General features: G+C 41.4%; 1 protein-coding gene across 3 annotated transcripts in view; it reads left to right on the top strand.

Moving 5' to 3' along the window:
* ankfn1 (ankyrin repeat and fibronectin type III domain containing 1) overlaps positions 1-13,590 on the top strand; it is a 109,000-nt gene that overhangs the window by 93,302 nt on the left and 2,108 nt on the right. For all 3 annotated transcript variants that reach the window (XM_055004693.1, XM_055004692.1, XM_055004694.1), the window contains 7 exons: positions 554-720; positions 2,401-2,572; positions 3,705-3,873; positions 6,663-6,829; positions 10,982-11,204; positions 11,276-11,468; positions 12,105-12,743. In XM_055004693.1, the coding sequence (XP_054860668.1) occupies positions 554-720; positions 2,401-2,572; positions 3,705-3,873; positions 6,663-6,829; positions 10,982-11,204; positions 11,276-11,468; positions 12,105-12,738 (1,725 nt within the window). In that variant the 3' untranslated portion in view covers positions 12,739-12,743. The remainder of the gene's footprint in view (positions 1-553; positions 721-2,400; positions 2,573-3,704; positions 3,874-6,662; positions 6,830-10,981; positions 11,205-11,275; positions 11,469-12,104; positions 12,744-13,590) is intronic.

The following is a 13,590-nucleotide window of genomic DNA, read 5'->3' as shown; positions in this document are numbered from 1 at the left end:
GTTATTACCCACCATGGGCTTGTTATCACCCACCATGGGTTCGTTATTACTCACCGTGGGCTCGTTTTTTCTCACTGTGGGCTCGTTTTCACCCACCGTGGGCTTGTTATTACCCATCGTGGGCTCGTTATCACCCACCGTGGGTTCATTATTACCCACCATGGGCTTGTTATTACCCACCGTGGGTTCGTTATTACCCACCATGGGTTCGTTATTACTCACCGTGGGCTCGTTTTTTCTCACTGTGGGCTCGTTTTCACTCACTGTGGGGTAATTCTGTCTTATTTTTGTCTTTCTCTGTCTCATTTTTCTTGTTCTGTGTGATTTTGTGTCTTGTTTTGGTTATTTTATTGTGGTTTTGTCTCTTTGTGGTCAGTTTTTGTTTCTTTCTCATTTCTGCTGTTGTGCTCCTCGTTTTCCTCATTTTGTCTCTTTTTTTAATATTCTGTGATGTCACCGTGTTCAGTTTTGAGCTTGTGAACATAAAACTGGAAGATTTCTTGATGAAGATCTGACATTAACCTACCTGTCTGTACCTGTCGTTCCCCTGCAGGACATTCTGGCCTACCAGCGTCGCAGCACCCACCGCTTGGCCCCGGGACTCTACCTGGGATACCTGAAGCTTAGCAGCTCCGTGGACCAGATCAAGGTTCTGGTGTCCCAACGGACCCCCAACATGCTCTGTCACAGCCGGATCAGGGACAATGCCAACGTGTCCAGGTAGGTCCACCTCACCTGGTCAATAAAATACAGTAAAATACAGCAGGTGGAGGGCAAATGTAGTGTTAAAAGGCAAATGTAGTATTAGAGGGTAAATGTAGTGGTAGAAGATAAATGTAATATTAGAAGATAAATGTAGTAGTATTAGAGGGTAAATGTAGTGTTAGAGGGTAAATGTGGTATTAGAGGGTAAATGTAGTGTTGGAGGGTAAATATAGTGTAGGAACAGAGTCCAGATGGAGAGGTTTGGAGGCAGAAAGCAAAACTGGAAATGTTTGACGTCACATGACTCAATCTGACCAATAGAAGGTGGTTTCCTTACTTGGGAGTTAAAGAGGACACAGGTGGGCTGAAACGTGAGCTAAACTCAGAGGAATGAAAACTGTTCATATCAACATCTTTCCTCTCTGGGAGGAATGTCGAACAGATTGGAGGGTGTGAAGTGAGAAACTAAAAGACAGAAAAAAGTTCGATGGAGAAACTGAGACGAAGAACGACACACCGATGAATGAAAAGAGCAGAAAGCTGCTGTTGCTCCTCACTGAGAGTTAAAGTTGTAGAAATGTTCTTTATTGGTTTATTTAATGTTTTTCCACAGTTATGCTTTACAGGTTTCACTAAATACATCAGTTCTATTTATTTATTACCCCTCTGAACGTGTTTTAAACTTCACCAGAATGACATGAAAATTAGATGATTAAATTTGTCCGTTTAAGTCTAAGACCCACCTAAGAAAGCCCTAAACCAGTCCTAAAAAGGTCTAAAGAGGCTCAAAGCCAGTCAGAACACAGTCTGAAACCAGTCCTGAAAAAGTAAAAAACAGTTCAACATCGGGACAAAGACCAAACATAAACAACTCCTAAAAAAGTCCAAAACCTAGACAGGCTGAAACCAGTCCTCATCCAGGACCAGATCCAGAGTGAAATAAATCCTAAACCAACTTTAAATCACATCCAAAACCAGGAGAACCAAGACTGAAACCAAACATGAACCAGTCCCAAGAAAGTCCAGAACCAGTCCGACATACGGTCTGAAACCAGTCCAGAAGCTCTTCTAGAAAGCCCCAGAGCATGATACTGCCACCTCCATGCTTGATGGTAGGTTTGGTGTTCTTGGAATTAAAAAAAGGTCAAAGACTCGCCTAAGACAAGCTGAAACCAGTCCTCAAAAAGTCTAAAATTGGGACCAAAATCAAACCTAAACAGGTCCATAAAAAATTCAGAACCAGTCACAATACAGTCTGAAACCAGTCCTAAACCAGTGCAAAATCTGGACCAAAACCAAACCTAAATATGTTCAGTTTTAAACTTCATCATGTAAATGTAATAACAGTCAGAAGCATTAGATTGTTAACTTTTCAAAAGTCCTTGAACTCCTCATCTGTTGTTCAGACTATAGGTGATCTCAGCATTTGACCATTTCCCATTTTTTTTTCTCCCAAAATGTTCTTTTAAATAACAGCAATAAAAAAATGGTAAATAGTGAAAAACAGTAACTATTAGTAACAACAAAACTGATGTAGACATTAAGTAAACTGCAAATGAACAGTTTTTTTCTCTTATTTTACTAGTTATTATCTGTACCTTAAGTAAACAGAGGAAATCTGTACAATGACAGTAAATGGTTGAATAAACTCCTTTTACAAACCTCATTGTGTTTCTGATGGTCTGTTTTGATCAGGGAGGAGTGGGAGTGGATCCAGACGCTGTCGGCTACAGGTGAGAAGGAACGCAGCGGTAATGACAGCGAGGAGGCGGAGCCCAGAGCAGAAAGCCATGCCCCCTTACTGTACTACGAGCTGCAGACGGCCATCAAGGCGCTGCTGAAGCTCGTCAACCTACCTCTGCACCAGGTAACTGGATGGATGGATGGATGGGTGGATGGATAGATGGACTATAGATAGGTAGATAGACAATGGATGGATGGATGCATGGATGGATGGATGGATGGATGGATAGATGGACTATAGATAGGTAGATAGACAATGGATGGATGGATGCATGGATGATGGATGGATGGATGGATAGATGGACTATAGATAGGTAGATAGACAATGGATGGATGGATGGATGGATGGATGGATGGATGGATGGATAGATGGACTATAGATAGGTAGATAGACAATGGATGGATGGATGCATGGATGGATGGATGGATGGATGGATGGATGGATGGATGGATAGATGGACTATAGATAGGTAGATAGACAATGGATGCATGGATGCATGGATGGATGGATGGATGCATGGATGCATGGATGGATGGATAGATGGACTATAGATAGGTAGATAGACGATGGATGGATGGATGGATGGATGCATGGATGCATGGATGGATGGATAGATGGACTATAGATAGGTAGATGGACGATGGATGGATGGATGGATGGATGGATGGACTATAGATAGGTAGATAGACGATGGATGGATGGATGGATGGATGGACTATAGATAGGTAGATAGAGGATGGATGGATGATAGATGGACTATAGATAGGTAGATAGACGATGGATGGATGGATGGATGGATAGATGGACTATAGATAGGTAGATAGAGGATGGATGGATGATAGATGGACTATAGATAGGTAGATAGACGATGGATGGATGGATGGATGGATAGATGGACTATAGATAGGTAAATAGACGATGGATGGATGGATGGATGGATGGATGGATGGATGGATGGATAGGTAAAAAAGATTCTAAATTACGTTCCATGTGGTGTTTTAAAAGTATTAAATTTTATTTCCATTTCTTTAAACCCTGTTCAGCCTGATTTAGACGAAGGCCGACCTCTGAACATAAATCTGGTTTTAGTAAACTCTCACCTGCTGCTGTTAGAAACAAAAAGGATCCTGTTAAACATGAAACATGACTGAGTGTGTTGTTAATGTGGAGTTTTACGGGTCGAGGTTTGGTTCTTTCACCAGGAACTGTGTGTGTTTTGTGTGTCTGTGTTGTGTGTTTTGTGTTGTGTGTTCAGGCCCGTCACTTCCGCCTCTACAGTCAGGAGGTCGTTGAACTCGGTCACGGCGTCTCATTCCTGCTGCTGCTGCCGGCGGCCGATGATGTTTGCTCCGCCCCTGGACAGTCCAACCCCTACAGCCCGCTGTCAGGATTCCTCCACCTCCCTCTGCAGATGTTCGAACTCGGTAACAAGAAACACTCACACTGAACCACATCTCATACACAGAGTTATATCTCATACACTCAGAGTATTCAGACCCCTGGAGGGACTCAGGGATCCTGATCAACAGAACCTTTCGGGTCCAGACTCAGGTGGATGAAGGTCTGGACTCTGACTCCTCCAGAACTTCCACCTTATTGTCTTGAAACCATCTCTGAAGATCTTTGTTTGCTTCGACTACTCGTCTGGATGGAAAACTGATCTTCTCCACATCTCACTTCTCTTCAGACAGCATCAGGTTGTCCTCCAGGATTTCATTTACCTGCAACCTTTACAAGCCTTCCAGGACCTGCTGCTGAGGAACATCATGATGCTGCCACCACCGTGCTTCACATCATGATGCTGCCACCACTGTGCTTCACATCATGATGCTGCCACCACCATGCTTCATCATGATGCTGCCACCACCGTGCTTCACACCATGATGCTGCCACCACCATGCTTCACATCATGATGCTGCCACCACCGTGCTTCACACCATGATGCTTCCACCTCCATGCTTCACACCATGATGCTGCCACCACCATGCCTCACATCATGATGCTGCCACCACCGTGCTTCATGTTATGATGCTGCCACCACCATGCTTCACACCATGATGCTGCCGCCACCGTGCTTCACATCATGATGCTGCCACCACCGTGCTTCACAGTGGGGATGGTGTGTTTGTGATGATGTTCAGTGTTTGGTGTCCATCAAACATATCATCTAGTCTGATGGACATAAAGCTCCATCCTGGTCTCCTCAGACCAAAGAACCTTCTTCCAGGTGTCTTCAGAGTCTCCACATGTCTTCTGGTGAACTCTAGTCCACATTTAATTGGAGCTTTTTCCATCAGAGTCTTTCTCTTTGTCTCCATGAAGCTTTGACTGGTGAAGAACAGACAACAGTTGTTGGATTAACAGTCTGAAGCTGGAACTCCTTCAGAGGAGTCATAGGAGTCTTGGTGGCCTCCCTGACTAGTCTCTTGGACCAGACATTCATCTAACTGCATCAGAGATCTATAGAGTTGCCGACTGATTCACCTGCACACATCAGATTCATAAACTCTGTGTTTGAAGGTTCAAAACATGTCAACATTATTGTCTTTTCATTGTTTATCTCAGTAAATATCATCATTTTAATGCTGTTAACAGATATAGGATCAGTATTGACCCCAGATACACAAACACTCCTCTCCATGTTTTTTTCTCGTCAGCTGTTTTCACATTTTCTTGGAGCGTCCAGACTTTGTGTTCTCACGTCTAGAAGTTGTTTCCCTCTATGATGTTCCTGTGATGATCAGAGAACATGAGGACGAGTCAGAGTCTGTTAACGAATCATTCTGTTATAATTCAGCTGCTGAGTCTCTGAACTGCCCAACAGTACACAGCAAACACCCTGCAGCTTTAAAAACATCTTGTTTTCAGTCTGACTGAACCAGAAATTATCCTCCAGCAACAGACATTTATCAAACTTATAGTACAGATCTGCATCCAGGTTACTTTCTGTTTGACCCGATCTTCAACATATTCATCCACCAGTTTGTTTTCAGGTGTGACTGATGTCCAGAATTAGTCAGGAGTTGTCCAAAAATAATTGTCCAAAATGACTTGATACTTGTCCAAAAGTGCTCATAAATTGTCCAGAATAACTCCAGTTGCCCAAAACTACTTACATTTTGTCCAAAATAATTTAAAACGTTTTCAAAACTACTCAAAATTTTCCAAAACAACTTAACTTATGCAAAATTACTCAAATTGTCCAAAACAACTTGAAATTTGTCCAAAATAAACTTAAAACTTGTCTGAGTATGACAGTAATTGTCCAAAATTAATTCAAGTGTGCTCAGTGTTATTCAAAATTATCTAACATGACAAAACCTTGTACAATAACATTTAAATTTTGTCCAAAATGTCTCACAATTTGTCTAAAACAACTCAAAACATGTTCAAGACTACTCAAAATTTCCCAACTCAACAATTCTTCCAAAAAGACTTTAAAAATGTCTTTAATGTCTCAGAAATTGTACAAAATAAACTTAAAACATGTCTGAAATGACAAAAATGATCATAATGACTTAAAACTAGTCAATAAATGACTCATTATCCAAAACCACTCAAAATTAGATTAAAATGACTCAAAACCTGTCCAAGGTTTCTCAGAAATAGAAAGTCTAAAACACAACTGAAACTTAAATTACAAAAAAAAATTTCAAAATGAACTGAAATGTTCTCAAAGTTATTGTAAGTTTTCTAAAATGACCAGAATTATCCAATACAACTGTAATCTTAACCAAAGTGTCTCAAACTATGTCCAAAACTACTCAAAAACGTCCAAAATAACAGAGATTTGCCCAAATACATTAAAAAATTACTTAAATATCTCAGAAACTGTCTAAAATTAATTTAAACTTGTCCAGAACAACTCTAATGTTGTCCAAAATGTCTCAGAAATGATCCAAACCATTCACTGGTCTGAAACGACTTGACAGGAAACAGGAAATAGCTGAGTTTAACATCATTTATCAAACTTCCTCAGATGTGTGTTTACTGCAGATGGACTCACCTGGTTAATAGAAAGTCTTTAGAATCATAGGAGTATCAGGAGAAACCAACTGGACTTTTCAGAGAAGTTTGGTTGGTTTCTACTGAAGTTCCTACGACAACCATGACCTGAACGACTGAGAATCTCCAGACCAGGTCTTTAGAATCTCCAGATCAGGTCTTTAGGTTGGTTCTTGGTGTTGATCTCGGTGTTTCTTCTCGTCTTTAGTCCACTTCTGCACCTACAAGGAGAAGTTCATCAGCCTGTACTGCCGTCTGTCCTCCGTCCTGGACCTGGACGCCCTGATTACCCAGCAGGCCTTGAGGGAGGCCATCACTGACGGAGAGGTGACCACGGCCAAGCAGAGACACCAGCTGATCCTGGACTACATCCAGGTGAGACGCACCTGCACAGCTTCACCTCAGCTCATTTTAGACCATTTCTGAGACATTTGAGATCATTTCTGAGTAAATTCTGAGCAAATTTCTGTCATTTTAGCTGATATTTCAGTAACTTCGGAAGTTTTTTGGACAGATTTTTGTCATTTTGGACAAGTTTCAATTTTGTTTTAGACAACTGCAGAGACATTTAAGACCATTTTTGAGTCATTGGGCCAGTTTTCTAAAATTTCTGAATAATTTCTGACAAGGCTAGAGTCATTTTGGAGGACATTTTGGGCAGTTTTTGAGTTCTTTTGGACAATTTGAGTCATTTTGAGCATTTTTTTTTTGTCTTTTTTTGGTTAAATTTTGTGTCTTGTTTTCTTTGTTTTTTTTCATGTTTTGGTCATTTGTGTCTAATTTTTCTCAATTTTTGGTCATACTTGCCTCTCTTTTGTTCTTTTTTGTCTTATTTTGGAATTTTTTTGTCTCTTTCAGTCTTATTTTGTCTCTAAGAGGTAATTTTTGGTCATATTTTACCCGTTTGTTGTAGTTTATTTGTCTCATTTGTGTCATTTTAATCAGTTCGATGTTAAAATCTACATAAAATTAACTCTGTGTGTGTGTGTGTGTGTGTGTGTGTGTGTGTGTGTGTGTGTGTGTGTGTGTGTGTGTGTGTGTGTGTGTGTGTGTGTGTGTGTGTGTGTGAGTATACAGTCTAACACACACTGATGTTTGTGTCTTTGTGAGGACTTTCATTAAATCTGAACCCTCTGAAGCTCTGAGGACACACAACAGACACACAACAGACACACACACAGACTGACAGCAGGATGACTTGGCTGGAAAGAATGTCGACAGTCTGAGAGGAAAACATGGAGGACATTCCTGCTCATCCCACAGAGACACACAACACAACACACTACACATACACACAACACACAACACGTACACACAACACACACACAGCAGACACACAACAGAGATATGTGAATAATTTTTTGATGTGTAAAAACACATTAGAGATACAAGAACACTAGAGATATGAGGACACTTTAGAGATATTTGGACACTAGACATATAAGAACACTTTAGAGATATAAAGACATTTAGGAGATATAGGGATACTTTAGAGATATAAAGAGACTTTTGTGATGTGAAGACACTTTAGAGATATAAGGATAATTATCAACAGTGGAGATATTCTTACTCAAGTGCAGGTCTTAAAAAAGACATTTCTGGAAGAGCAGGACATTTTGGATGGGGAAATGACATGACAGACACCTCTGACATGCAAAAAATTTTAGAGATATGACACTTTAGAGATGTGAGGACACTTTAGGGATGTGAGGTCATTTTTGAAAAGTGCATTTTTTTTTCAAATATGGAGAATATTTCTGGAAGAGGTGAACATTTAAACAGCAAAATGACATTTTGGAGACTTTATTTGGTGTGAAGATACTTTTGAGATGCAAGACAAATTTTCATTTTTGGGAAAAAGGGACATTTTGGACACTCGAGATAAAAATCCATCTTTGAAATAGAAGAATTATTGGCAAAATTTCAGATTTCTATTTTAAATGCGTTTATTTCTGTAAAATGTGGACATTTTGGACAGGGACATGGACAGACATTGTGAGAACCAACCAAATTCATCCACACAAACACAGACACACAAATCGCCACGTCCTCTGATCGGTGGTATTTTTTCCCCTGACACTCGTCCTCGCTGCAGTTTGTGGTCGTTTTTTCCAAACTTTAAAATCACTGCTGCGGTTTGGTTTTCAGCCTCCATTAGTGTTTCTTCACAGATCTGCAGACGCTTTAACAGCAGAAAAACAAACTGTTTAACTGCAGCTATAAACTCTCAGACTGTTGGACTCTTATTGTCTTCACGCCTTCTTTGTTTGTCTTCAGAGAGAAACTGAAATAAAATCACCCTGAAGATGACATTTACTTGTGAGACTCTGCAGCTTGTCAGGTTTTTATGTCAGTTTTTGAAGATGCAGAAGCTTTGTTTGAGGAATCTTTCCCACATCTATTGGACAGTTTCACAGCCTGTGTAGCATTTCCATAAACCAGACGGTTTCCAGACTGAGTCCTGCTGATGTTCTGCAAATATCAGATTTATCTTCTGCTTCAGATTCTTCCCCAGAAGATGACCATGACTGAAAGCTCCAGATACCTCTGCATAGCTACATGTAAAAGAACCGTCTCAACTCTGAGCAAGTTCAGTGTTTTTGCTCCTGTTTCATTTGTCCCCACTGTGAGCTCATTTTTCACTTCAATTTAAGTTCTGGGTTGGAAGACCCACTGTCTTTAAAAAAAAACTGTCTAAAATGATGCCATTTATAAACCAGCACAATAATGCTGACAGCTTTCACACCATCCTTGATGTGTAGCTCTGTCCAGAAATTTAACAAAACTGAAGCTTAATATCAAGATATTTCATCAAAATTGCGCTATTCAACATCTCATTAAAAAATGCCTAAAATAAAAACATGTTGCAGCAGTTTCTGTGAGAACATCTTTTACACTCATACAGCCTCATATCATCACACTTCCACCTCCGTGCTTCACTGTCAGGACTATGCATTCACTGTGGTAGTCCTAGCCAAAAAATGACTCATAGACACCAAATATGACCAAAAACAGATAAAAACAATACCAAAAACAGACAACAAATTACATCATAGAGTCAAAATATGATCAAAATAAGAAAAAAAGGACAAAAAAGAGGAATGAGGAATATGACCAAAATGACCAAAATGAAACAAAAAAGACAAACAAGACAAAGAAACTACAATAAAGGGGAAAAATATGACAAAAAAACAATCAAAAATAACTGACAACAGACACAAAATGATCTCACAGAGACAACATATCACTAAGAAAAACAAAAAAATGACCAAAACAAGACAAAAAAATATGGAGACAAAATATGACCAAAAGAAGATGGCAAAGAAGAAAAAAATCACAAAAATGATTTGTTAGCAGCAGTGTCTGTAACAAGAAATGTTTCTAAATGTCATCAACATCTTTTACACTCATGCAGCTCCATATCATCACACTTCCACCTCCGTGCTTCACTGTCAGGACCATGCATCCACTGTGGTAGTCTGATTCAACTGTCAACAGGGAAGCATTCAGAGAGTTTTCAGGTTGAACTGCAGGCAGTGTTTCCACAGAGAGACTGAGAGGAAAACCAAAGCTACTGGATGAATAAATAAAGTCAGTATGGCTCAGAAACAGTGAACAGAGGAGCAAGTTGTTGGAGATCCATTCAGCATGGTGAAACGTCTTTCTACTGATGATGAGCAGAGTAGAGAGGAAAAATCTGGAAACATGGAGACAGAAAAACATCTGCAGGATGAGGAGACAAAATGACCACAAAGAGACACAAATAAAGCAAAAATACCACAATAAAGTAAATGTGGCATGGCTGAAAAACAGTGAACAGAGGAGCAGAGCAGAGTCAGACTTTTTAGAGGTTGTGAACATGCAATCAATTTTCAAGAAGAACAAACAAACCAACACAGAAGAAGACAAAAACAAGACACAAAATGACAAAAACAAGACCTATAATGAACCAAATGAGACACAAAACGAAAACTTAGACAATAATGTGCTTAAAACTTGTACAAAATTATCTTAAAATGGTACAAAATTACAAAAAATGTGTCCAAAACAACTTAAAAACTCATCTACAATGGCTCAGACTTTGTTCTAATGATAAGAATTTCAATAAAATAAAGTCAGCATGGCTCAGAAACAGTGAACAGATGAGCAGGTTGTTGGAGATCCATTCAGCATTGTGAAACATCTTTCTACTGAGAAGCAGAGTAGAGAGAGAAAGACTGGAGACATGGAGACAGAAAAACATCTACAGGATGAGGAGATAAAACAACCACAGAGACACAAAAAATGCAAATAATGCAACGATAAAATAAATGTGGCATGGCTCCAAAACAGTGAACAGAGGAGCAGAGTGAAAAGAAACAAGCCAACAGTGAGGAGAAAGAGGCTGGAGCAAAAAAACCTAAAACGCAAGTTCAAAGAGATAAATTCAGGCCTGCAGATGAACAGAACATCGTGTCATCTGCATAGAAACGTAGATATTATTAACTTCCTGCTCCGTTAACCTTCTTCCTGTTTGTGTTCCTGCAGCAGCTGGATGAAATGCGTCGTGACCTGCGCTGGATAACGGATGCGCTGCAGTCCGCCCGTTACAAGCAGCCTCGCGGCGGCGTCCCCATCACCTGCCTGGTGGACGCTAGCGCCCCGGAGTCCGACTCCGGCCAACAGAAGACCGACTCCACCTCGTCCACCCTGGACTACCTGCCCACGCCGTCGCCATCACCAGAGCTGCGCCGCCGGAAAGGCATCAGCGGTGAGGCGTCGCTCTGCAGACGCATTTCAAACCCTGAACTCAGAAATGAAACTTTTCTCTCTGTCTGACAGACTCTCTGCTCGGCTCTGATGAAGACGCCTCCTCGGAGGTTTTCCTGCCGACCGACAGCGACTACGACTCCAGCGATGCTCTGAGTCCCCGAGAACTCGACCTGCTGTACTCACCGGGCGCCGATCTTTCCCAGCAGGCCGTTCACTCGCTGGGCGGCAGCGCTCCGGACGTCCTGCAGATCCACGAGCTCAGGTTTGTTAACACACGACCAAAATATGACACAAAACTGTCAAAATATGACACAAAACTGTCAAAATATGACACAGAACGATCAAAATATGACACAAAACGACTAAAATATGACACAAAACCATCATAATATGACACAAAACTATTAAAATGTGACACTAAACTGTCAAAATATGACCCAAAATGTCCACAAGAAGACATCATGCATTCCACGCTTTTTAAAATTTTCTAAAATAATCAAACATGTTCCAGTTATTTCTTGCATGTAGTCGATATTATCATCCAAGTTTACAGCAGAAATTAATGTTTTGTGGTTGTTTTACCTGTTTTTTTTAGTCACTGTGATGATTTTTCATCACATTTATATCCATTTGAAACTTTTCATGGTCCCGTTGCATCATTTTGTTGTTGTATTGCAACTTTATGTACTTCACTCTGGAAATATTCAGTTTAGAAGTAAAACTTTTCTTCATTAAGTAAAGTTACAGTAATCTGTAATTACAGTATTTACAGATTACTGTAATCAGATTACAGAATACTGGTTACAGTTATCAGTAATCTGATTACTGTGTCATCCACATCGTGTAATCTGATTACCCTGTCCTCCGTGTAGTGTAATCTGATTACTCTGTCTTCCAGGTACAGCGTCTGTCCTCCTAGAGACCTCCCCCTGTCTCCAGGGGTGAGGGATAAGTCGTCCCCCCTGCTGCCCAGCTCCCCGTCCCTTCCTTTGTCCCCGTCTCTGTCCAACGCCACCAGGACTCTGGAGGGTCTGTCGCTGTCTAAGGAAGGCTCCGCCCCCCTCAGGGCCCTCGCCAACCCGCCCACCAAACGTAAGCTTCTGTCCCGGAGCCACCGGGGGCAGTACTTCAGCGGCCCCCAGCGCTGGCTCCGGGGCAACGGCGACACCACCGGGTCCCTGTGCGAGGGCGTCTACACCAAGCAGCCCGACCCCGACCTGCCCTCGCCGCAGGGCAGCACCTACGTAAGCCACGCCTCCTGCGTCCTGGAGAGCCGTAAGGGCCGACACCGGGAGCCCCGGCCCCATGTTCGCAGGATCTTCGTGGAGCCCTGCAAGGAGCCGAGCTGGGAGGAGGAGCCGGACGGCGGCACCAGGGAGGCTGTGAAGGCGGCTGGCGTGTCGGTGGTCGTGTCTGGAGGTGAGGGGGAGGAGCCTGAGGGGGAGGAGCCTGAGGGAGCCGCTGCCCAGGAAGTGGACTCAGACGACCAAACCAACACGCAGGTGTCGGAGATCCTCAGCAGCACACTGTAGAACACGTAGGTATTAAAACTAACCAGGTAGCTGGAGCAGGAAGGTTCAGGGGTTCTGGTTCCATTATGATGTAGAACCCAACAGCTCCGACGTAGAACCCAACAGCTCCGACGTAGAACCCAACAGCTCCGACGTAGAACCCAACAGCTCTGACGTAGAACCCAACAGCGTCAATGTAGAACCTAACAGCTCCGACGTAGAACCCAACAGCTCCGACGTAGAACCCAACAGCGTCAATGTAGAACCCAACAGCTCCGACGTAGAACCCAACAGCTCCGACGTAGAACCCAAATTTTTTAAACTAATGAAATCGTTTTTGTGATTTTTTTTTCCTGTCTCCTTTTGGTCATTGTTTATTTTTCTCAGTGATATTTTGTCTCTATGAGATCATTTTTTTGTCTGTTTTCAGTAATTTTTGACAGTTTTTTGTCATATTTTGTCCCCGTTTTTAGTTTCTTTGTCTTGTTTTTGCCATATTTGTTGCATTTTGGTCATTTTTGTCTGTTTTTTGATCATATTTTATCTGAGTCAGTCATTTTTTTGGCCAGAACTACCACAGTGGATGCATAGTCCTGACAGTGAAGCATGGAGCTGGGAATATGATTATATGTATATGTATATAGATGAATCTGGTGCAAAAGGTTTATTTTTCAGTAAATTTTTGAAGGGCACATGTAGAATAAAGTGATTTTTTTAAATGAAATATCTCAACGTTGGGCTCAGGTTTGGTTCTTTTTCCTGATGGATGCTTCATCACACATTAGTAGTTTAAAAATGTATAAAGATTCTTTCTGTTTTTAGGTTCCGGTAGATAAACGGTTTCATTTCAGTGATTTTTTTTTTATAAGATAA

This window comes from Amphiprion ocellaris, chromosome 18 (genome assembly GCF_022539595.1).
Source record: "Amphiprion ocellaris isolate individual 3 ecotype Okinawa chromosome 18, ASM2253959v1, whole genome shotgun sequence".
Lineage (NCBI taxonomy): Eukaryota > Metazoa > Chordata > Actinopteri > Pomacentridae > Amphiprion > Amphiprion ocellaris.
Note: the sequence above shows the minus strand (reverse complement) of the source record. Positions and strands in the feature narration are given on the sequence as shown.